The 26,468-nt window shown below is 44.6% G+C and overlaps 1 protein-coding gene across 2 annotated transcripts in view; it reads left to right on the top strand.

Moving 5' to 3' along the window:
* FAM217B (family with sequence similarity 217 member B) overlaps positions 1–26,468 on the top strand; it is a 121,435-nt gene that overhangs the window by 40,477 nt on the left and 54,490 nt on the right. For both annotated transcript variants that reach the window (XM_078651820.1, XM_078651819.1), the window contains exons 3-4: positions 5,025–5,136; positions 6,294–6,379. In XM_078651820.1, coding sequence (XP_078507946.1) covers positions 5,025–5,136; positions 6,294–6,379 — 198 coding nt within the window. The remainder of the gene's footprint in view (positions 1–5,024; positions 5,137–6,293; positions 6,380–26,468) is intronic.

The raw sequence follows: 26,468 nt of genomic DNA, 5'->3' as shown, positions 1-26,468 counted from the left end.
TGATAAATTGTAATATAAATATGCTGCAAGGCTAAAAGGCAAAACTTTACGAAAATATAGTTCCACCACAGAGGATGTTAACAGTATTTTGCCTGTGGGAAACTGATAAGAGAAGCAGTCAAGGAACAAGCATTAGTAAATGTAGGAAAATGTGCTGCAGCCAATAGAAATGGAGGAAAGGTAAGTGGCACACACAGGAACCAATGAGAAGCCAGGAAATGGAGGAGGCGGGTTGTAATTCCCTTTTAAGTTTATATTAAAAGCAATAGACTGCTCAAGCACAGTGCAAGCGCGGTCAGGCAAAACCTAAAAAGGATTCTTCTCTCTCTTTCCTTCACCTGAGAGTCTCTAATGTCAACATCTGCCTGTGAAAATAGGTAATCTTTCTCTTCGATAGAGAATCATTTTTATTTTTGTTATAGAGCATTAGCATAGGCCATGTCTTGCTTCCTGGTAGTAAAAGGACTAAACCCTAAAGGAAGGAAGAGATTGCTAACCAGCACCCTAACGCACAAAGAAGGTTTACAGAGCCTTCTGAAGGGCCAAATGTGATGTCATTTTTCTCAACTATAGAGGAAGATTTTTATCCGGTTGATCACAATTGACCCTAGCAGTCTGCAGCAATATCTGGTTCGCAGAACATAAAAAGTCGGTGAAAGCATATTGGGGGAAGAGATGTGCCACATGGGGGGACTTCGGAGATGGTAGCCGGAATTGAATCTGCTGTTCCACCACTAACATGTGTAGATCTCTAGGAGCCTACACATGAATGGACTTAAGGTGAAAAGTCAATCTCAATGTAGCGATCTCATAAACTGTCAAACCCAAAGAAAGTCAGTGACAATAATCTAGCATCAATATGATGCAGAAAGCCACAACAGTGGCATGGTGCTCTGCTGGAGTGAACTTCTTACCTTTGAACTTTAAGTCAGTACAAACCGTATTAAAAAACCGGATGTCAAATGTAATTGTTTTGCCCCTTTACAACTTCGTGAAATCTTTTGAATATTACATTCATTGCCCTCCTTCACTCAACACATTAGGAAGTCTCAAACTTATTGGTACCAGACTTGGGGCTAGTTGCAAGGAGCCGTTTAGCGGATGCAATGCAAAGCCTGCGATTTGCAATCTTAAAGGGTTTGCGACTGCTAAATGGCTTTTTTGAATGTAATAAACTTATTTTATGCTTCATTTGCAGGTTACTGAATCGCAAAATGGGTTCAGGAAGGTATAAGGAATTGCACTTTGGAAAGGGTGTGTTTAGAGCATTCTTTCCAAATTGCAATTCACAGTGCTATGCATCAGTAGTTTGCAACTGCAGTTTTGGTTGCAAACCACTGATAGGTAACCACGTTCTTTGAGGAATCAGTAACTTATTTACAAAAAGATAAGGGTCCCATTAGGACCTCTTCGTTAATGTAGAAACAAAAGATTGTTTTAGAATGAGTAGTGATCTAAACTTGTGTTATTTTTTTTATTTTGTAATTTTTAATGCAGCCCTGTTCCTTTAAAGAAAATCATTTAAGGAAAAAAGTAGAATCTGTGCCCCCCACAATGCCCAGTATTGTTAGCAATGATAGCATTTGATATAACTTGAGTTATCAGTGATCTCATCAATAATGTCATTGAACAGATCACGAGTGATGCAAGCTATGAGGAAGTCTGACTTAACTATACAACTGTGTAATATATATATATATTTTAAAAAGTAACGCCACCATCCTTGTGTTGGCTATCAGTAGTAGTGAGCCACAATTTGTAACCTACCTGATGAATATTGAAGACCTAGGCAAATTGCAATCCACTACCATTCATAATCTTGTGCTCTGAGCTGTTAATACATAGGTCCGTTTGCAAAATTCTAGACTGGTTGCAAAATACTAGACTCAATTTCCAGTATTTTACGACCAGTGTTTTGTACATTTAAAGTGATTCACTGAGCTCCCCGACAGATGCTGTGGCTTGTTTTGGCTCCACGGTTTCTTTCTCCATGTGGCAGTTATTTCCTTAGTCACATGGGACAGCGCAAAAGTTCGTGTTTTCCAGGAGGCTCTTCAACAGTTGCTTTACCAATTTACAGCTGCCTCAGTTTAACCTGAATAAGAATGCTGCCCAACTTTTTTCAAGCCCTATCCATTGCATATTTGAATTATGAGACTGCTAATGGATTGTTTGTCGTGATGATGACCCTTTAAACACTTACGGGACGAAAGGGCATCAACAGTTGGACTGATTTGCAATTAATTTTCTTTACTGTACTGAGACCAAGGATTTTTATTGAACAAAACTGCAAACTAGAATTTACTATTGTTCAATTACCAAATCTTTGTATTATACACACTTGTAAGCCTCTCGTCATGTCACTCACTGCGTGATCACATTGGCACTGAGGAGCATGGGTTGTATATACATATGAAAAATACAAAAATACCATGGTGATATATATATATATATATGTATATGTATATGTATATATATATATATATATATATATATATATATATATATATATATATATATATATATATATATATATATATATATAAAACTATTGATGGCTGATTTCATTTTTCAACATCAGCTTTTTCTGTGAAATATATTTACTTCAAGTTTGCTGTATAAATGTTGACTTCATTAGGAACTAAAGTTTTTTTTGGGTTGAGTTGGAATTTGCCAAATGCCTTATGAATGAATTTTGAGTAGGTAGATCAGATTGAGAACCACTCCAATTGTAATTTTGTGAGCCAACCTATTTATACATAGGTCGGCTTACAAAATTCCACACTAGTTGCAAAAGTAATAGTCGCAATTTCCGACATTTTACAACCAGTGTTTCGTACATTTGGCTCCAAGTGCCCCAGAACATTAAATCTTACCTCTTGATGGCAATTATAATCCCAGTGTCTTATCCCACAAAGGTAGCGCACCCAATGTGCACTGTAATTCCCCTTCACCCTAAGGCATTCACAATGAGCAGCATGTCTAATTAATGAGTAAGAATCCAACCAGTTCACCCACCTTGAGAGAATGTAACCGGCTCTACTTCGATTACAGAATTATTTTATCACCTACAGGGCACTCACAGTAAAATAAAAACTACCTTCCCAACATGCTCTTTCTCTTTGGCTGCATTTGCACTATATGGAGCCAAGCTCTGGCGGGACCTTTATATCAAAAATGTCACAAACAAAGGATCCTTAAACAAACCTTTCTGTACCACCACCCCAGTCACACTTTTGAACATACTTCTACTTATGCTCAAGTTCGCCCTATTTCCTGCAGTTCAGCTTCTCGAGTTCCAACTCCCAAACAGCAGAAGCTTTTTAAATGTTTCTCAACGAAGAAACTCTCTGTCAATCAATCAATCAATCATGCCATTTGTATAGCGCACTACTCACCCGGGAGGGTCTCAAGGCGCTTGGGGGGACGTGTATGCTACTGCTCGAACAGCCAGGTCTTGAGTTGTTTCCTGAAGGCGAGATGGTCCTGGGTCAGCCGAAGGTGGATGGGGAGGGAGTTCCAAGTCTTGGCAGCCAGGTAAGAGAAGGATCTTCCTCCGGCGGTGGCTCTTCGGATGCGTGGTACGGCTGCGAGGGCGAGGCTTGTGGACCGTAGCTGGCGGGTGGGCATGTAGAAGGTCAGGCGGTCGTTGAGGTACTTGGGGCCCAGGTCGTGGAGAGACTTGTGTGCGTGGGTGAGGAGCCGGAACGTGATCCTCTTGTCGACGGGGAGCCAGTGCAGGTTCCTCGGGTGGCTGGAGATGTGGCTGCGTCGGGGGACATCCAGGATGAGTTGGGCGGAGGCGTTCTGGATGCGCTGGAGTCTTTTCTGTAGCTTGGCTGTGGTTCCCGCGTAGAGGGCGTTTCTGTAGTCCAGTCGGCTGGCGACGAGTGCCTGGGTGACAGTCTTCCTGGTCTCGGTCGGGATCCAGCGGAAGATCTTGCGAAGCATACGCAGGGTTTTGAAGCACGATGAGGAGACGGCGTTGACTTGTCTGGTCATCGAGAGGGAGGGGTCCAGGATGAAGCCCAGGTTGCGTGCGTGGTCGGTTGGCTTGGGTGCGGTGCCCAGGGCTGGGGGCCACCAGGAGTCGTCCCAGGCGGAGGGCGAAGATCCCAGGATGAGGACTTCCGTCTTGTCCGAGTTCAGTTTCAGGCGGCTGTCCTTCATCCACTCGGCGACGTCTTTCATCCCTTCGTGTAGGCAGGTTCTGGCGGTGTCGGGGTCTCTGGTGAGGGAGAGGATCAGCTGGGTGTCGTCGGCATAAGAGATGATGTTGAGGTTGTGCTGGTGTGCGATGGCTGCGAGAGGTTTCATGTAGATGTTGAAGAGGGTGGGGCTGAGTGAAGATCCTTGCGGGACGCCGCAGATGACTTCGGTGGCCTCGGAGCGAAACGGGGGGAGGCGGACTCTTTGTGTTCTTCCGGCGAGGAACGAGATGATCCACTCCAGTGCCTTCTCTTGGATCATACATGCATTCATTCCTTTCACTACTATCCCCCCACACCATGACATTGATTTCCCTTCCTGTGTAATGCAGAGTGCTATTTAACTTACTCAAAATTTTGGAAAATGTCTGAAGCAATACCAATAGCCCTACCTCATTCATTGACAGTAGCAATCTTTAACATTTGCATTTTTATCCTTCAACCACAGTCATTGTGGACAAAGTAAATGTCTGTGGTTAAAAAAAGGAGTACTTTTCTAAAGTCCTTATCAATTTGTTTATTAGATCATAATGTATTTGTATGATTTTGTTATTGCCAGCCTAGTTTTATTTTTTTGAGCAATGAGATTTTATTTCTAGGTAGTTACTTTTTTTCTTTTTCCGATTATCATTGATTGATTTTGAAAGACTGACAATGTTTAAGCAATTTTAAATACCAGATGATTAAAATTCACATGTAAAACCTTAGTCTGTTTTATTTTTACTACTTTACATATATATGTTTCCCAATGTTACATCGTTCGTAAAATCATTTACTTGTAAAAGTAGATGATATGTAAAAAAATTGATCTTTCAGTAACAAGAGTACTAGGAATCGGTCTGGAAGCAGAGATCCAAAGCCAATGCTGACCCCGATCAGACCTTCTGCTATCAAACTGGGTAGCAACATCACCAACAAATCACAAAAGGTAGGGTCGTTGTATGAGGTATAAACTGACCATTTCTTCCCTCCTCCCTCTTTTCTCCATTTCAATTTCTTGTTCCTGATCCCTCACACGTCCTTATTTCTGTAGACATCTGCCATGTTCACTTTTGCAAAATTATCATTTTTCTGATGTACCTTGTTGAGACATACTAGTGTTTTCTCTGAACCCCATGAAATACATTATTCTATCTGATACAAGGCAGGAATCTAAACCACTTATGACTCCTTGGTTGTGGTGCATTTAATACAAAGTAATCCATTGGTCTAGAGCAGTGCTGGTTGGGACAGCAAAATCAACATGGAATGTGACAGTAGGGAAGGAACATCCGTCCACCCATTTTTCTGCATTGTATTCAATCACAGGCTCCAATTCCTCTTCATCTTTATGGACCTCCAGCATCGGTTCAGTTCTATCACTGCTTTTGCTGCAACCGTGGCTGGTTGAAGGCCACTATATGCATCACTTCCCTCTTAGTAGTGATTGTATTCCTACTAAGAGGAGCTGGATTTGGCCTTTTCCTAGAGACTCAAGATGACAGATTGGTAATAAAAGTGTAAGTAAATAGATGAAAAAATGATCTAATAACTCCCCATAAACTAAGTCATACGAGAACTCGTACTGTAATGGGAGGTAAATACAAAAGTCCCACTGTCCTATCATCTCAAACACTGGAATATCATCTTTCAAGTAGTGATGGATGGGGCACTATCATAAGTTTAGGATGTAAATAGCCTGCCAAATATCTAATGAGGATGGATAGTGTTTGTCTTCCACAGGGTGATCTGGAGCCTCTGCCGCAGCACCATCACCCATGGAGAAAATGTTTAAAGTTTGTTACCCTAGCCGCACATGTGTACTGGGTCAAGGATGATGGCAAAATCCTTACATCAGCCACCAGTGCTTCCAAACATAATTATTAATTTGTCCGTTGGGAGCTTTTCAACATGTCCGTACCAGAGTTTGAAGCCTTGCGCCATATTATGCGGTGAATGTTTGGTCTATTTCTTTAACTTCTCTTGTGGTGATCTGATTTAATTTTTTCTAAGTGGAAATAGTAAATACCTTTTTAATTTGAAAAAAATACATGCTTACTTTTCGTGTATTCATAATGTAATGTTACCCTATCGGTACTTCATTAGGTGTTGCAAAGTGAAGTCCGCCATTCTCCACCAGGTCGCTTTGACAGTGAGGGGGACAGGGTATGCCTAGCTCATCAGCAAAACAGGTATTGTTCCACTTATACTTTTTTGTTCTTGGGTTTAAGGGAAGGGTGTTGTTAAAGAACATGCACAAAAACATAGCTCTCCAGCCAGCAACCAGGTTGCTTATTCGGGGATTAAAAGACCGCACTTGCAGACGTGTCAGGTATTTTGGTATTTAGTTTTTACATAGCATGCTTCTGCCATTGTCTTATAGTGTTATTCTCATTGATCCGGTATTACCATTACATGCTCAAAACCTTTAACATATTTCAGTGAATCACCACATAAACCATACATTGCTTTACCTTTTAACGCTCCACTGCAATCTATGAAATATGGTAAGCGTAATGGTACCCACCAAGGGAAGAACTAAACGAAAATATCACCCCAGCACTTTACGCATGTTGTGAATGCCTATCACAGGTTCCTTCACCCTTACTCTAATGCTTGGCATACAAAGGCACAAAAGTCCTGTTAAGTGGAAAAACGCTATTTTCAATAATAGTTTTATTTTTACAAATCATTGTTATGATAGTCTAAGAAAAGAAACTCATCTGTTTATATATGTATGTATTTGGTATTTATATTGATTACACTTAGCTGAAATGGAACGGAGTGTTTATAAAGGTTCAAAGGCTAAGACAGTCAAAATGTGGTAGGAGGGGTGACTGGTTTGTGGAGTGTTACTGCATCATGATGTAATTTTATTTAAATACATAAGTATTCAGCTCTTTCCAAATCAAATTGAAGTAGGGTTGGGGCAGTCTTTTTGAATATGAGGATATTATTCCACATTCTAAATGCACAGATAGAGTAGGCTTGTTGCTTTGTTCTTTCCTTTTGCACTTCTTTTTCTCCAATCTGATGGTGTCCTGTCTGCAACTGTACTGAGAACCATCGCAGATGGTGAGTTTATCCGCCAGGTATGCAGGAGTTCCCGTAGGGCTGCAGTTTGTGATGGCTTAGTAGATGATGCAAGTTTTAAAGGTGCTGCAAGCTGGCAGTGGGAGCCAGTGGAAATTATATATAATATATAAAATTTCTTTATTCGGTTTATTCACAATGGAAAAACCATAAAAGAGCAAAAAAATAACATACAGTGCGAAAATACATGTATTACATAAAATTTCATATAAAATACATTTCACAATAAAAGGATTAATCGGGATCTACGAGAATTAATCAAGGAGTGCAAAAAGCCGCTCAAATTCAAGACTGGGGAAAATTTTAAAGATTCTTTCTGTGTTTCATAATGCATTTTAGAAAACTACTAACAAAATAACAGACTTTTTCCGTTTCCAACATTTGTAATCTTAGGAGAGCGGGTCTGCATTGTCTCAGCCCCCACGCTCTTAATATCGGTAACAGCCAGATCTTTCTATGGGCTAGGTGGTATTTACAAAGCAGAATCACATGCAAATTAGATTGTATTGAGAGACCATCACATGGACAGGGGGGAAGTGTGGCGTTCCAGCAATTTTGTAGTGGGAATGTGACCATTCTAAAGAAGGTATTTAGCCTGAATCTTGTGATTAGCATTCTCTCGTAGGTTGATATTTGGAGAGCCAAATACGGATGAATGTCAAAGGCTACTTGGATCATATTTGCATGGATAACTGCCGTTTTAGGGGAAATGGATGCAAGTCTTAAAGTTTCCAGGTGTCTTAATGCTTTCTGTTTAAGATCTTTTTTCGAAATGTCTGTTATTGACACCGGATCCAAATAGTAGTTTTCGACGCCTAAATCTTTAAAAAAGTTTCTGACATAAAGAAGCCATTTTATTTTTGTGGAGTTGTCCAAGTTCATTGAATCCGAGATGATGGCTTGTGTGAGGGCATTTTTGTCTGAATTCCAAATGCGGCGCCACAGCATCAGCGGTTCTATTTTAATTAAGTCCTCTATATAAGGTATGGCTAATTCTAAATGCATTGCATAAGTGGAAGTGCCTTTGGGAGTGGCTAGTAAAAATCTTAAGAAAGCGTTTTCAGCTTTCTGGATGGAACTAGTATCAATGTAGCCCCAGACTCCCGCGCCATATGTTGCGATTGTCTGGCATTTGGCGTTGTAAATCTTGAGGAGCTCTACTGGTGGTCTTTTGCCTAATCTCTGAGAGAAAGCTGTTAAGGCGGCAATTGCCCTCCTGAATAGGTGTGCCCTTGTGTTCACTGCTGGCTTCCAGCTAAGTTTGTCATCTATCATGACCCCTAAATAAGGGTACTGAGGGGTAGCTTCAAGCTTTTGATTGTTGAGGAGTATGGGAGTTATTCTTTTTTGGCCTCTACCAACTGTCATTACAAACGTTTTTTTCACATTCACCTTTAAATCGAGATTGCCCATGAATGAGGTGTACCTGGTTACTGCTTTCTGGAGTTCGCGGGAAGTTCTTGCAAGGATTACAGCGTCGTCCGCGTAGAGCAGGGCAGGGATCAGGCGACGGTTTATGCGTGGGAGGTCCTGGGCCCCCCTCAACATCTCCCCCTCCAAACCATTAGTGTAGAGTGAGAAGAGGAAGGGGGCCAGGACACATCCCTGCCTGACCCCACGCCCTACGCCAAACGGGGACGTCAGCTCTCCATTTTTGCCAAACCGCACTCTAGCTGTTGCCCCGGTATAGAGCACTCTTAAAAGGTCTAAAAGGGGTTGATCTATTCCCAGTTGAGCTAGGACCTTCCACAGCTTTGTGTGCGAGACGCAGTCGAAAGCTGCGGAGAGGTCGACAAAGACCATATATATCTTGGTGGGGGTAGCCTGGGTATATTTGCCCATTATTAAGGTGAGATTTAAGACCTGCTCTAGTGTGCCAAAACCTTCACGAAAGCCGAATTGGATATCGGAGATTATGCCCCGGTCCTCGCTCCACTGCTGGAGGCGCTCTAGGATCACTCTCCCCACTACCTTCCCGAGCGAATCCAGCAGTGATATGGGCCGGTAACATTTTGCGTCTTGCCGGTCCCCCTTTTTAAAAATGGGGACCATTATTGATTTGGTCCAAGAGGTTAAAATTCCCTCGTTCACTGCCGCTATGCAGACTCTAGTCAGGATGGGGGCCCAGAGGTCTAGATTGTTTTTAAAGAAGTCCACCGGGACCCCATCCGGTCCTGGTGCCTTGCCCGACTTACTACTCTGGAGTGCATCCATAAGATCTGGAATAGCAAAGGGAACCGAAATAGGATAGTGGGGCTTTGGGAGCGGAGGTTCTGATTGTGAGGTATTTTTAAAGATCTCTTCGAAATGGGAGACCCATGTGTTTTCATCAATTGCAACTTCTATTTTCGGGGTGCCTTTATCCATAAGATAGGGGGTTCTGACTGTACGCCAGAAAAGCTCGCTGTTATTTGAGACTGCACCTTTATGGAGATCATCCCATAGTTTTTGCTTGAGTTGGGCAGTTCTCAGCTTTCTTTCCCCTATGTATTGGCGCCTTAAGAATTGAATCTGGGCTATGTCTCGTGGTTTGTTTTGAAGTGCAGATTTTAATTTTGTTAGAGCAACAGTGCAATTGTGATTAAATCATTTCGGTTTTGTCGAACACTTTCGGTTAGACTTTGAAGTTAGTAGAACCTTTATGGAATCCAAAATTAATTTAAAATTTATCAGGACTTCCTTATGGCTTGATGCAAGGTCCAGGCACTTCACAATGTTGGGGTAGGTCCGAGTTATTAGTTTTTTTAATATCTCAGAGGGATTAATTTTTGCCCACTTGATTGTGAAGCCATTGTGTTTACCAACCTGGATCTTGTTCTGTGTAAGAGTGGTCGCCATCTCCAACTTATGAGAGGAGTTGGATAGCATAAATATCTTTATTGTTAAGGCAGAATGATCACTAAGGGGAGTGAGAATGACCCTGAAATCTTTAGCTTTATTCATGAGACTTGAAGAGAGGAATATAAAGTCTACGGTGGTTTGATGCCCTCTGCCCACGTACGTCGGAGTAAATTTATTTGGGTCTGCATCCTGCTGGTTTACGATGTGAAGATCCAAGTCCGATAGGACGGTGTTAATAAAGTTACCTAATTTATTGTGGGCAAAGTGCGCTATTGGGGCATTAAATTCGTCCACTATCCCGCAGCACAGTAGATTGGAGGCTGTGCAGGGGTGGAGATTGAAGTCTCCGCCCCAAATTAGATGAATTGCCTTGCTTGCAGATCTACAATGGTTGATCTGTTTAAGTTTATCACATAAGGTGGTAAGAAGAATTATGAAGTTTTCTTCCGATAAATTATTATAGCTATTGGTCAGGATAATTGTTTCTTTGTTTACAAGAGTTAGTGAAAGGATTTGATGATTAGCGTCCTGGGAAAGTATGGCCACTTTGTTGAGGGGTAGCGTATTTGAGATATAAATTAATAGCCCGCCTTTTGGTCTGCCCATTGGGCTGGTCAATGCTGGGACAGAATAAGTTTTATAGCCTTGTAGGTGTAGTACTTCTACAGACCATGTCTCCTGAAGACAAATTACTTGGTATGGATTTAGGAACTCCTGCGCGGAACCATCCTCGATTTTACTTCGGAGGCCTGCGGTGTTCCAGGAAAGTACTGTGATTAATGAAAAATCGCCGTTACATTTTCCTGTTGGAATTGTGGGTTCCTTAATTCTGAGATCAGGAGAGATTATGAAAGACTGTGAGAGGGGAGATACATGAAGATCATTTGGCAGGGTTTCTGTTAATGGTCAGTCGACCATTTCTAGGCCACTATACCTATTGTGTAGCGGGATGTTGTGCCATGGGTCCCACCGAGGTTGGTCTCTGTGAGGGGGCCGTTGGATATAGGACCTTCTATCGTCCCATCGTCCACCCTGATAACGTTGTCTTACTGTGTGCCAGGAGTAATCTGGCTCGTATAAGTTGGGGGGGCCATGATAGCTAGGAATAGATAAGTCGTCCTGCCTGGGGAGTGGGGCGGACCAGGGAGGCTCCTGCTCCTGTGTGAAGCCACCCGCCTGCCTAAAAGGATAACAGAAGGAAAGTGGCTTGATCTTAATTCCTCCATTTGGGGTGATGTCTTCCCATGCGCAGACATAGTCTGCTATTCGTGGGTCCTCAAATGTAATTGTTATGCAGTCCCCGGGGATGGTTTTTCTTGTGCTGCCCACCCACGGCACCCTGGCAACGGATCTAATTCTTCCGCGCCAGGAAGATGGTATCGGGCGGTTGGTCTGGAGCCAATGCTGGGCCTTATTTTTTAAGGACCAGCTTGGTTCTGATGTAAGATCTGTTAGTTCAGGTACTCCAGCCATGACCACTACGTAGGGCGAGGCCTCAGGGGGAAAATCTGCTGGGAGTCTTGGGGGACCAAGGTTCCTCGCAGGATTTTTCTTGGGCCTGTCCGAGGGGGTCTTCGGTGGTGGAGGTAGGGGAAGGGAAGTTTTTGTTGTTGGTTTGTTTGCATTCTCGCCTGGAGTTTTGTTGGCGGTGCTAGTAGGTGCTGTCGAGTTGGCAGCAATTGTTGATGCCACACCTGGGGAGGTTAGAGTAATTATCTGCGGTGAGTTATTGGTACTGGACGAGGTTGTTACGGTATTTGCTATTTTTGGTGGAATTGATGTATTTTTGTTAACAGGGACATTAGGTGTAATTATCCTAAGAGTCTTTTGTTCTGGATTGGGCAAGAAGGGATTAGTACTAACTGTATTAGTGGAAATTGGTTTTTCGATATTTTTTCCTCCTGTTTTTTGTGGGCATGATGAGAGGATTAACTGTTGGTTTTTTAGAAGTATAGTGATTTGTGACTCTATAGTTAATAGTCGGTGTTCTAAGGGTTGTATTACCTCTTTAACTATACTAGCTATACTGGTGATTAGTTCCTGATTCTCCGTAACCTTGAAGTCCGCTTGGGCTTGCTTATTGCAATGGAGCTCCAAGGCTTTCGGGGAGGCTAGTTCCTTCTCTGTCTGGTAGGCTGTCGCTGGGATCTCTATTTGTGCTGACCTATCCCCATGATTTTGTTCGGTGCTAGATGGTAAAGTCAGGCTTTCCGATGTAAAGGGATTTTTGGGCGCCTTTTTCTTACTAATTGCTCCCTCCCTCCTGCCCCTTTCTATTCTTTTGTCTGTGGAGGAAATTAGTGAGGGGGTTGGTGAGGGTGTTGAAGGAAGCAAATCTGGAGTTTTTTCTAGGTCGGAGCTGAGTTGAGAGTCCGCAAACTGGGAAACTGACAAATCCACAGTATTTGGCAAACTGCGTCTCTCACGTGTTGGTATTTTCACAGCGTTTGGGGGTCCCGATGCAGGGGATCTGGCTTCCGCCAGGATACCTAATGAGGATCTTTTGGCGAATGCCAGATCTAAAGAGACCCTTTTTTCGATCATTAATATGCTTTCATCTATGAGTGTATTAGCCTTCGCTAGAAAGTCATCCATAGGGCCAAGCAATTTACCCACGGAGCTGGGGGCTTTGGTCTTAATTTTGGATCCCCTCGTAAGAACCATTTTTGTCCTTATAGAATTCGTTTATGTAAGGGTGAGAGGGATCCTAATCAAGATGTCAGGGGGGTGGCCCAGTCCAGTCTCTACCAGCCTCTAACGGCCTTGAACGGCCCGGTCTTTGCCCGGTCTTTGCCCGGTCTTAGCCCCGGGCTGCGACCCGCGGCGCGACCCGCGGCGCGTTAGAGGCTGGCTAGATATAGAGGAGGATATAAGGGCGTGGCCGCCGGGGGAAGAGGCGGCTGCTGCAAGGAGCGGTGGTTTGTGGGCCTCGCAGTCCCCCGGTCGGCTTTTCCAGGACACAGGCTTTGCACTACGACCTGGGCGGGTCGCGCTGAGAGCGAGGTTGATCACCGCCGAATGCGGTAACGCTCCCACCAGCCGACCTCAGCCACAGGGAATGCGGAGAGATGTGTGAGCAAAGGAGCAGTTCCTCCAGCCAGAAACGAAGGGCAGGTCAGTGAGCGGCACCCCAATGGAAATTAATCAGGGTGGAAACAATATCCTCATATTTCATCTGGCCCTTAATTGGGTGTGCTGTAGCTTATAGGATGCTCTTAAGGGGGGGGGGGGGCAGTGGGGAGTATTGTGGGTGTAGTTCAGTGCATTTCCACTAACTACATGGAAAAGAACAAGGGCTTGAACAGCACTTCTGAAGGCACTTTTCTGGAAAGAATGTTTTCATTTTCTCAAGTTGTGAGAACTGGTACCAGACCACCTTCGATTTGCCAGTGATGTATTCCTTGAGGGTAATAAGCCGGTGTCCAGCATGAATCTCAGTGGCTTGCATTGGATAAAAGTTTGGATGCTTTTAGTTCTTTGCAAATAGCAGGAATTCTGTTTTGGTGGGGTTAAGATTCAGATAGGTGCTGGAGTGGCCTGTATTCGCTGCAGAAAGTGGCTGAGGCCCTGGATGTCTGGAGATGAGACCTTTAACTATAGCTGTATGTTGTCAGTGTATTGGTGAATTCTGATGGTAACAGTGAGTAAAGTCCTAATGGGGTTCATGTAGAGCTCAGGACGAAGGAGGACATGATTTGACCCTGGAGACTTTCACAGGTGATAAGGGTCATCTCTAGCTTGGAGGTGCCCATGTGGATTAACTGTTATCAGTTGGATAGGTTGGGGGGGGAGAACCAGTTAACTCCTTTTCAAGGCAATCCAATTTTAGACTTCAGGAAGTTGAGGAGGGTGGAGTGATTGATGGTGTCAAAGCCTGATAAGTCCAGTAATATGAAGGAGTAGGGTTCATCTTTAGCTGTGCTCCTGAGGGTGTCATCTATGGTTTGTATAATAACTTTATCCATGTTGTATCATGATCTGAAGAGGGTGATAGTCCTGCAAGAGGTGGTTGATGTGATCTTCAAGTTGTTCTTAGGCTGCTTTTTTCCGTGATTTTACTGAAGAAGGGTAGATAAGCAAGGGGCTGATGGTGTGGGTCTCTTCAGGAGTGGGAGAATTTGGCCTGTCTTATGAGCTTCTAGGAAGATGCATTGAGTAAGAGGTGTTGACAGGTGAGTAGGGAAGAAAGAGCTTCTCTAGAAAAGGCTTTGATGAAGGATGAGTGTAAGACATCATCTTCACAGGTAATGGTTTGAAGGAGATGAGTATGTTTGAGAGGGTTTTCAGGATGACCATTGTGAGATATAGCTTAAATGTGGGTGTTGGAAAAGGTTTGTTGTTATGATTGCGACGTTGTAGCGTCTGTATTTCAGTTAAGAAGTGGTTGATGGCTTTGCATTGTCAGTGTTGTATGGAATAGGAGGGTAGGCAGCTGGCTGATCCAGTGCTTGAATGATTTGTTCTGCTTCTATTTGCAAATTTGTTGATGTTGGTGTAGAACTTGACTTTGCTGATATGATGCATTCTCAGTGTATTCCACAAAGATACTTCACTAGTGTGTGGTCTTTAGGCATGCTGGTTCCTTCAATTTTCTTTACTATCTGCATATGAAGTGTTTGTTGTCGGTGAGGTCTTTGGAATACTAAGGTGCTGAAGGGTTTGGCTTGCACTTTTGTGTTTTAGATACAGCATGTTTTTATTTTATTTTTTAGAAATGCTTTGAAATTGTTAAGAAAGATGTTAAAATCAGACATGTAGTTGGCAGTGCATTAGGATAGTGATGGGTGTGGCAAGATGGTTTGTTCAGGGTTTAGGAGGTTTGTATTGGATGGTTGGTGATGTTGAGACGACAAAGTCTAAAATCTCGCCTTTGGAATATTCATGCTTGAGTCATCTGGGTGGTTGAAGTGATTGATTAATGGTGGTGTGGGCATGTTGGACAGTTGAAGTGGTGAGGCGTTATAAGAATTTTCTGTTTCTGTCCAGAAGAAATCTTTGAGGAGGAATATGGCTATCTTTGCTATGAAGCGTGGTGCAGAACCATTACATTTAGCGTTGCTATTTGACAGTGGTACAGAACCAGTGAGACTTGTTAGACGTGAGGAGGTCCCACCATAATTTATGATTACGGACTGCATGCCGGATGTCCTTGGCTGTGGGAAGGAGTACGTTTAGAATGCTTGAGTATGTGGAGTTAAGCCACATTTCTGAAGTAGAGTCCATAAAGGTTGTAATAGGTCATTAAGCCTGCAGTATCTGTAGCATTAAGTAGTGTAGAGTGTGCATTGATGAGCATTATGTGGAGTTTGTGTTTTGCTTTTTTAGAGAATATGGTAGTTAATTGTATGTGTATGAGGTTGGATGTGTGCTGTGAAGGTAGAAAGTAAGTTTTTTGAGATCTAGGTCGCTATACCTGCTAATACCAACACCTGTACACTGTAGGCCTCTATACACAGTCGGGAAAACATAATTAAACCGCAGTACACATAAACAAAATGGTGTCTACAGTAACAACCATGACCAACTACAGTAACTGATTGAAGCAGAGACACTATTTAGATTTCTATAGGAAGCCTTTAAACAGGGGAAAGACGCAGTAGTTGCCCATGCTTGGTTAGGATTCGCCAAAGAATTTTTGTGGGATTCAAAATAAAAGTGAGGGAAAGGACACCGGAGGAGAAAAATAAGACTTGTGACAGATAAAGAGGTAGAGGAGGTCATGGATTGTGCCTGTCCCCATCAGTAGTTGGCGAGTATCGAAGCAGAGGTAGGAATTAGTGGAAGAAGAACCAGAGGAAAATGAATTGAATATGGAGTTTTGCACTGGATGCCTATGGTGGTTAGTTGGTTTCTCCAATCTCCATTTACCTTCCAACCCATAAAAGCACATTGAGACAAACCATGCTTGCTTGTTTCAATGATATAGTAGTGTCTGTCAACCAAGGATTTGGTTGTCCTCTGGCTTTTTGTCTAGAGTTATCACCTTTTCTCGACTGGCTGGTTCAGATTGTCCATGTAAACCTCTGCAGTTGCCACATCCCTGAACCCCAACATTACCTAGTCACCACAGCCCCAAATCTAGTGGGGAATATAAGCGAGACTGTAAAATGTAAATGTAAATGTATTGTATTTATATAGCGCACTTCTACCCGGAGGCCTCGTAGCGCTGTATTCATACCGCTGTGGAACCCATCCTGGCTTTCCTGTGAAATGGCCACTTCTGGGCACCCCCAAGGTGAAGCCAGGCATCCAAGCGCTGCTGGGGCCGTTGTGGAGATTAAGCAAGCTATTGCCCAGAGTCACAGAGTGGGACCCATGATTAGACTAGGCACCGAGGCGAGAATTATCAGGTCCGGGGAAATTGAGTCCAAGAGCCACCGAGGCGGGAATTGAACCCTGGTCCCGGGCCAGACCTCTGCATCAGGGTCTGCCGCTCTAACCATTGAGCCACGCTTCTCCACACTGTAGTGCCCAGCCTTAAAGCTTTCTCCCTCATTACCTGCATTTTCTTACGTCTTGTGGTGGTCATAAAGTTCAAATTCAGAAGCAGAAGAATGTGTCAAGCTTGGTGGTTAGCTCCTTTTTGCCTGGTATTAAACTTAAAACTTGTTTGTAGGTATCGTCATCATCCAGTGTCACAAAGACTGTTCCCTCATTTATATGTTAGTAATTGCTGGGATAAGTTGGGCAGTGGGTGAGAGGCTTGGAGAAGGCCTGTCCAAGGAATGGGGAGAGTTTTCTTTAGGCCACAAAACAGCTAGAAGTGCGCTAATGAAGTACAGCTACTATACAACGGTGAAAGTTCATGTGTGGGACAATTGAAGAGCAGATCTTTGCTGGAGAGGGTGGGGGATGCAGCATACCTTGAACATGTGTCCTAGTGATGCCTAAAGCATTACGTTCTAGGAGGAAGTACTATATATGATCAATTGAAGTCAAAAGTACCATACACAGGGTTCCAGAAATAGTCCAGATAGGAGCCTGTTTCAGATCTATTTCATGTACCCTCCAATCGGTGGAAACAGAGCCTTGACCCTACTTGGCAAACCATAGCTACATGGTGGGGGCAACAATGCGTTGCCCACAGCTGCAGACTAGCTTTCAAGGAGTTTGGACCTATTGATGATGTAGCAGACGTTCACCATAGAACGTGACTTCTAGAGGGTTTGCAGCTGATCTGCAAGCTATATTTATTGTCTATAGAGATGCATTCTAAATATTCTTTTTATTTATTTTCTTCAGCCGCCAATGTAAAACCTATTCAAATCTGTCTTGTTTCAAATCTATCCATGGCATATAATTCTGAACAACCTATAAAGCAGAGACACCCTCTATGCAAAACCCAATTACTTCAGAGCTGTCGCTCAGTCTTTAGTCCTCTCTAAAATCTAAGAAAATTCTGTGCTGGTGGGCATCCCATTACCTACTATTCCTTAAAGCAGTGAATCAGTCCACAGCTCGACGTTTTTCTGATACAAACAAATGCAATCACCTTACCCCAGTACTCCATAAAGACTTATGATAAAAATAAAAATTAACCAGTGATATTATCAATGATGTCATGTAAGATGTCATGAGTGATGTAATATGTGGGGTAATTAGCAGTGAATGGCAAGGGTGTGAGTTCTAGTTATTTGAGCTAACTATAACTGGTGAATGTCTGTGTTTTTGAAGTTTAAAACATTACGTTGTGTTTTTTAGTGAATTTCTAACTAACCTCACACTATGCCCAGCCTTTGTCCCCTCCCCCCACAAGGACTGATTTCACCACAAAAGAGGAGAGTGTCTGCATGGGTCACCTCCCCAAGCTTCAAAGGTCCTGGACTCCTATCCCCCGGGGCAAGAGGGGGTGCCCACTTGGGGGTACCCACAAAGCATACGTTGGAGGCCGCGGGGGGAGCCAAAGTTCCCTCATGGACCCAGCCAGCTCCCCACATGGTGCGGGAGCCAGGATTGCTGCCATCTGGAGGGAACAGCTATCTATGCTTGCTCCCTCTGGGTGGTAGCAATTAGTGTTCCGTTTCCCTGCCCGCATCAGGGCTGGAGGGACACAGAACACAAGTCTGTTCCTAGCCGGGGGGAGCAGTTTTAAATCTCCCGCCAGCTGGGAGCAGACTTGGGCCAAATTACGACTTTAGCAGTGTGGTGCCGGGTCCGCCTCGCTGCCACACTGCCAAAGCCGTAGTCAGACCGCCTGCCAGACCAGGAGTTTCCTCATATCTGGAAGGCTTTGTTCTTGATATTCCCACAGCGGTGCCCTGTAAATGGGCACGGCGATGGGAACGCGAAAAAACGTTCCTGCACAGCATGGACTTTAAAGCATGCAACAGGGCGTGAGGCACCTTTATTTCTTCTCTGCCATAGGTTTCAACCGTGGCGGAGAGGAAACTTGTAATATGCTTGGTGGGATTGCGGCAGTCCTGCCAAGCATATTACTACCTTCTGACCGCCGCAACACCGCCAGGGAACGATAGTTCCCTGGCGACTGGTGGGGCAATGGCAGTCCAACTGCCCTTATTGTAATAGGGTGGTTGTTCGGGAGACCCACCCCTCTGAGTATGGCGGTCCATGGAATACCAGCCTTGTAATCCCTTGGTGTTTACTCCCGTTTGGTGGGAGACTTAAAAATGCTCCTGCCAGACAGGAGCATACACGTTTCCCTACCCGCGCTGGTGTGGGCAGGGACACTACTCTGTCCTTGGGCATCGGCTCCCGAGACAGAGTACTTGATGGTCCTGGAGCATGGTATCCACGGGGCCTATAAAGACTTGGGGAGGGCTGGTCCGCACGTCCCTCCTCCCCATTTTATTTACTAATTGGCCCTTAGGGATGGGATCCTCGGGGCCTTTCAAGGCTTGGGGAGAATATACTTGGCCCCGGGAATGGGTTCCCTGGAGCCCGTAATGGGCTCAGGGACGGTGGGTGAAAGACTGCTGCAGGCTGCATGATATCTAAATCATAGACAAAGCAAGTGTTAGTTTGAAGGAGCTTGTAAAAAGTGTGTGTGTGTGCATGTATATATATATGTGTGTGTATATATAATCTATACAGTTATGCAAATGTTGTTGTTCCTTAATTGCATCTGTAAAAACCATGTGCAGATTTTTAAAGCTTGACCTCTACAGTGCAGAGTGGTAATATTTCAGAAATTTTACACTGCTGCATAATAAAGAGCCAACCCAGGGTAAATCAGTTTTTAATTCTTTTGCTGCTTGTTTCGTTTGGAATGGAGTATTATGTCCCAGTGAAGATACCATAAGGGTTTCTGTACCAGAGCAAAAATACACTAACAAAACGTGGGGCAATCGATGAAACCTATTTAACTTATGGACTATTTTGCTTATAAATGAATTGTGTTGTGTAGTAAAGATTTTAACAAACGAAAAGTAACTCCTCAACAGTCCTTAAAAAAAAAAGCATATTTATACCAGCAATCCTTTGCTGCTTAAACACATTCTCGAAAATACATTGTAAGGCTGATCTACATTTGTATAAGATCAGTGTTTCACTTCACCTACAGTGGTATGTGACTGTATTTGCTGACTGCCTTGGTGGCAATGTCATTAACATTTCATGGTTACAATGGTGACTAGAATGAATTTCCGCCTGCAGCAGAGATCATGCACGTATCTAGTGTCCCTGTTCCATTGTACATCATCAGTGCAGCACACAGACTGCGTAGAGTATCAATAATTCAAGGGCTCTTCTTCTCAACACTTATCTTGAATGGAAAACCTTTTCATTCAAAGATATCGAACTTCCTTGCATAGGAATGGCTCACTATGATGGACGTTGACTGTTGGTTTCATTTTAAAATCATGAGTAATCAATGACTATATTCCAAAGTCCTTTTATTTAGCACTTCTCATACGTATATTATCCAAAAAGGTTGTGTGCAGTTGTTTGAAAAAAGCTGCCAACCTACTATTTTGTGGGAAATTTCCAGACAAAGATTTTATTAGTGGTGCTGCCATATTTCAGATTGAGCCAGAGTGCTTTCAATTGCTCATGGATTTATTACTCCGAGGATGATGATTACCAAAGTTATGTATGCATGATAATTAGTGTAGGTATTAGAGCGCTTTCAATTGCTTATGTATTTATAAGCCAGAGGATGATGAGTACCAAAGTCATGTATGCGCGCTAATTAGTCTAGGTATGGAACTTGCATGGGTTGAGTTACATGGATCAAAGATATTAATTGCAGCACAGGTATGGCAGAATAGGGTGGTTTGTGGTAGTGGGAGAGACCTGGGCAGAGGTCTATGTTGTGTTCAGCACTTTCCAGTATTCGGATTCATAACACATATACAGTTCTATAAGGGTAAGAATGTTTTCTTTCCTTCTGCTCAAGGATCCTCTGACCATTAAGCCAGTCGACTGGAAATGTCGCTTAGAAGTGAAGATGACACCCAAGACCTCTTCAGCACCCAGGACTTCAAGGGGGAACAAAATGCACATTCGTCAGCCTCTCATGAGGAGGCTTTCTTGCCCAATGCCAATTCCGGCTCCTACCAGGAGATCGAAGATCTTCTGCCTACACAGTTGGTTATGAGTACGGTTCCCCCCTCCCTATCTCCTTGACACCCCTTGAATGCCGAGCAGCCCACTGCAAAGGGGCATACAGCTGCTCTGAAGCCAAGGAGGACAGTTTCTGGCCACCACTGCCTTTGGGCCATAGTCTGCTCAAACCTCCGCTTTGGACGCAATGCTCAACCTTGGCTCTGTGCCAAAGAAGACATTTAAGCCAGCGCTCTCTGTACCTACCACTCCACCCCCTGCACCGACACATCTGTCATCATCAAAGCCAAATTCGGTGTAGGACCCAAAGACTTCAGTGCCAGCTCTCAAAACCTCGTCACGATAGCCTTCAGACCGACCCTCCAAAAGCTTCAGGATGAGGTCGACGCTCAGCAAAGGCACATTCTCATTCACCCTTACATGGGCCTGATCGTCACCACTCACCGGTGTCTGCTCCACAAGCATCCAAAAGCAAGATAAGCTTCAAGGAGGCTCTCAATGTCCCATTTCGATGAAACCTCTAAACAAATCGGACAAGGCCACCAACCCTGTGCCAGACATTGACTTACCATACCCTCTTTATCTCCACCGAGACCACAGCATTCCCCGTCACTGTCTAATTCTCCAACTGACTCCGCTCATACACACCTTAGGGGTCACCACTTTCAAATGAGGGGGCACGGGGGATACCTACAACACACCTCTAGACTGTGATGCCTGGGAAACTTATGACATGGACCCTCAAGGAGGCCCGGATCCCGGCTGTACCTAGCCTGACCCTCACCCCTGATGATTCCACATCTCACCATGATCTGGTAGCTTCGTATCCTAAAGTTGACATGCATATTGATCCCACAGAAGAGGATTTCCTCTTCGAAACCCTCTCCACTACCCACCACTCCACCCAATATTTACCCATGCTCAAGAGCATGCTGTGACATGCCCCTGATATCTTTCAAGACCCAGTAAGAGCAAGGATTATCACCCCCTAGGTGGACAAAAAATATAAAGCTTCCCCAACAGACCCCATCTACAATCAGGGTCCAGCACCACCTGAATCTGGTGGTACGCACCGCCTGCAAGCGGATGAAGTCTCAGGGCACTGGTGATACCCCTCCACCAGATAAGGAGAGCAAACGTATCAACACCACAGGCAAGAGGGTCGTGGCACAGTCTGCCAATCATTGGCACTTGGCCAACTTGATTAGTCTGGTCTCCAGTTATGACTGTGCCCACTGGGACAAAATGGAGGAGCGTCTCCAGTATTTCGCAGATAAGCACAAAAAGACGTAACATGAGATAGTGTCTGAGGGCAAACTTATCTTGAACATCACCATTCCATGTGCCCTTCATGCCGCCTATACTGCTGCTCAGGCGTCAACTCAAGCGTGCTCCTCCAAAGACATGCTTGGCTCCGTATCTCTTGCTTCAAGCCAGACATCCAGCAACACCTGCTCAATATGCTGTTTGACGGCAAAAAAATTTTCAGCCAGCAGGTTGACCAAATGCTGGGAGAAAAAAGAAAGAAAGATACAGAGATGTCAAAGGCTATCGGTGCCCTGCAAACGCCCACCCCTCGTGGGCCCTTTTGCTGCATAACCTATTGTGGAGGCTCGAAGACCACCTCCCCACCTTCTCGACGCCTTTTCAGCCCCGCAGGCCTAGCATCCTCTCCTACAGGCTCTTTTAGGGGGTCCTATCGAGGCAATCATGCTCAAGGTAGAGGCAAAGGTGGCTTCCCCAAGGGAGCTGCCGCCACCAGAAAGCCCTGATTTGCGTCTTCTCCCCCCTGATCACACAATACCTGTTGGGGGCGTTTATAAGGGCTCTTCCCCATGTGGCCGAATTTCACAGCCGAACAGTGGGTGTTGGATATTATCCAACATGGTTACTCTCTGGGGCTTACTTCCACACCTCCCAACATGCCACCCTGAAAATACTCATCAGAACACCAAAGCCTGCTCAGGGAAGAGGTCACAGTGCTCCTTCTCAAAGGGGCCATAGAACCCGTCCCACATCATCTGTAGGGCATGAGAGTCTACTTGCTGTACTTCTTGATCCAAAAAATAGACAGCTCCCTTCGTCCAAGACCTCAGGCCTCTCAACGAATACTTTCTATCAGAGCAATTTCACATGGTCACTCTTCAGGTTGTTATTTCGCTGCTACAGCAAGGGGAATTCACGCCCTCACTTGACCTAAAAGACTCCCACTTCCACATACCAATGCACCCAAGTGCATCACAGTTTTCTCAGGTTTGTGGTCATGGAAAAACTTTCCTTTCAAGGTGCTCCCCTTCGGTGTCATCACAGCACCTCAGATATCCACTAAGTGCATCTCAGTAGTTGCAGCGCAGATAGGGCATCCACGTCTTCCTTATCTTGACGACTGGCTGATCAAGATCATCACTCGCCAACAGTGTTGCAAACACACACACACAGGTCCCAATTAACCTTCTGCACCAGTTAGGGTTCATGATTAACGGGACCAAATAATACCTCCAGATCCCGTCCTACTTAAAGCAATTTTAAACTCCGAAATTAGTAAGGCCTATCTAAACCCTGTCTGGATACAGTCTTTCAAGGCCCTGCTTCCTCTCTTCTAGCCAGGTTGACAGGTCACAGTCAGGACAGTCAAAGCTTCCTAGGCATTATGGCCTTAGGTATTGCCATAGTCCCCCTCGTCAGCCTGCACATGTGTCAGTTGCAGGAATGCTTATTGCAGCAGTGGTGTCAAGTGAGGGTCAGTGGGACAATATAGTCTTGATTAGCCGCTACACTCATTGTGCTCTGCAGTGGTGGAATACCAACCATCTGTTGCAGGGGAGGAGTTTTCTTGAAACATGTCCACAGATAACCCTCCTAATGGACGCCTCCCTCATGGGGTGGAGGGCACACTAATAGGACGTGACTGTCCAGGATCAATGGGGGCCCACACACCAGGGTCTCCACATCCATTATCTAGACCAGTTAGCTGCCTCCTAGCTTTGAAGGCTTTACTACCCTTCCTGACAGACCAGGTTGTTCTCATCCAGACAGACAACATGACAGCCATATACTAGCTTCAGAAACAGGGCAACACTGTTCCCCACCAGCTCTCTTAGCTCGCCCAGCCAGGGTATTTGGAATTGATCTCTACGCCACAAGAGGCACCTGTTGGCCGAATACTTCCCAGGAGCAGATGACTTTGCTGACCTCAGCAGGATGCAGCAACAAGTCCACGAGTGGGAACTCCACCCGTGAGTCCTTCTACTGTATTTCCAACAGTGGGGTTTCCCAGAGGTAGTCCTCTTCGCCATTGCAGAAAACACAAAATGCTGAAGCTTCGCCTTCTGGTTCCAACACGCACAGTCCATGGGCAATGCACTATGGATGAACTGATCAGGGATATTTGCCTATGCTTTTCTACCTCTCACCCATTTTCCGTTAGTGGGCAGGAGCTACTGCAGATGTCCCTCCCCCTCATTCTGATGGCCCCCACTTGGGCCTGCCAGCCCTGGTTCACAACCCTGCTGAAACTCTGTGGTTCTGCATGAGACTCTCTAACCGGCCGGACCATCTCATGCAGAACCATGGGGAAAACAGGAACCCAGATCCCAGGTCACGCAAACTTCAGGTCTGGCTCGTGAAGTCATAGAATTGAGTTACCTTAATCTGCCACCGAACGCATGAGCATCTGAAGGAAGCATGCTGGCCTTCCACATGCACCTGTTACAGTGCAAAATAGAAACTTTTTGTCTATTACTGTCATTCAAAACAAATCAATCCTTTTACGCCCAGGGTCCAGGACACTTTTTGGCACCTACTCCACATGCCGACGGGTGGTCTGGCCATCACATTCATTCGTCTTTACTCAGTTGCAGTAGCTACCTATCTTCAGAACAGGCAGCACATGTCCCTCTTTCGAATACAGTCATGGTCGAAGGCTTTCATGGAGGGCCTCAAGAGGGTCATTCCACCTCTGGTCTTCTGACCCCCACATGGAATCTCAACATTGTCTTCACCAGACTGATGTGTCTCCCGTTTGAGCCCCTTCACTCCTGCCCCATTCAGTTTCTCTCTTGAAAGGTAGCACGTCTGATTGCCATCACTTCACCCAGGCGTGTAAGTCAGCTCCAGGCATTAACACTAGAAGAACTTTACTTTCAAGTACAGAGGGATAGGATTGTCCTTGGCACCAACCCCAAATTCCTCCTAAAGATGGCCTCTCCATTCCACTGTAAACAATCCATTGAACTTCCAGTTTTCTTGACTTGGTTTCAGAAAGGGCTCTCTACACCTTAGATGTAAATCAAGCCCTCTTGTACTATGGTGTTGGATCAAAACCCTTCAGAAAGACACAACTCCTCTTTGTTACATTTTTTTTAACCCCTTAAAGGGAAGGCTCCATATGCTTTCTGACCGACTTATTTGGAAAAGAACGAACAACGGTGAGCCAGGAAAGAAGAACAGCAGACCTCGATGTCTGAGTTTAAAAGCTCTATCTAAATCAGGCACAGGTAGGTGGATAGTCAAATGTATCCAAACATGCTACGCAAAAGCCAAAAGAGCTTTGCCTATTCCTCCAAGAGCCCACTATATCCGGATCAAGAGGGCCACTGTGGCCTTCTTGGAAAACATTGCCATAGTTCCAATCTGTAATGCCACACACCCTCATACAAGTCTACTGTGTAGACATGCTGGCTGCCAATGTTGACCAGGCAGTACTCCGTGCAGTTTCCATCCTCTGCGGACCCACAGGCTAGCCACCACTTTTTGGGGAGAGCTGTTTTATAGTCTATGTAGAGCATGTGTATCTACAGCCACACATGCCTCGAATGGAAAATGTTACTTTGCTTGCAAGCATATGTTTGTGGAATGTAGTGCTTTAGATTCACATGCACCCTGCCACACTATCCATTGACCCCTCCCCCCCCCCTATTTCGCTTATGAAAAATAATCTGCTTCTTCTGCACTTGTGATCGGTTCTCTGGACGATCCGTCTCCTCCCATAACCTTGCAGTTAGTACAGTATCAGATTGGCCTGTTGTTCAAAGTTTATAATCAAATTCTTTTAACTGGAATCTTTCCCCAATCCTGGAAAGAGGCAATAATTGTGCCCCTTAAAAAGAAGCCAACCAGTGACCCTGAAGTTTTAAGCAATCTGCCCCCATTTCTTCATTTCTCTTTTATCTGTGCCAGCAAAGATATTTGAAAATTATCTTAATCTGGAATTAGTGGAGTTCATGGCCTCCCAGGATCTTTTGAATCCTTTACTGAATGCGTTTCAGAGTGGCCACAGCATGGAATCCGATCTGTTAATTGCTACTGATGCCATTCGTTGTCAGGTTGATCTGGGAGGTTTTACCATCTTGGTGCTGATGGACCTTTCAGCAGCGTTTGATACAGTGTCCCCCTTACCGCCTGGTTCATAGTTTCCACCTGGCAGGTTTAAGGGACACCATCTTGGCCCTGATGGAGTCCTTTCTTACAAACATGTCACACACTGTGAGTTGTGTGCACTTTATGGTAGGCGCTTTCCAATTAGCTTAAGGGATAGCAGGGCTTTTCTCTCAACCCGACTTTGTTTAATCTATATGTTTCTCCTTTTGCCAAGCAGCTTAGGTCCTTTGGCTTCCAGGTACTATATTGTGTGGATGATACCCAAATTATTGTATCAATATCCTATGATAACCCGATGGTGGCTGAAAGGGTCAAATGCTGCACAATTAATATAAACAACTGGATGAAGAGAGAATTGGTTGAAACTGAATGCAAACAAGACAGAGATCCTGATTTTTGGAGAGCAAACATCTGTATGGGCTGAACTGTGGTGGCCAGGGGTTTGTG

The sequence above is a fragment of the Lissotriton helveticus genome, chromosome 7, assembly GCF_964261635.1.
Source record: "Lissotriton helveticus chromosome 7, aLisHel1.1, whole genome shotgun sequence".
Classification (NCBI taxonomy): domain Eukaryota; kingdom Metazoa; phylum Chordata; class Amphibia; order Caudata; family Salamandridae; genus Lissotriton; species Lissotriton helveticus.
Note: the sequence above shows the minus strand (reverse complement) of the source record. Positions and strands in the feature narration are given on the sequence as shown.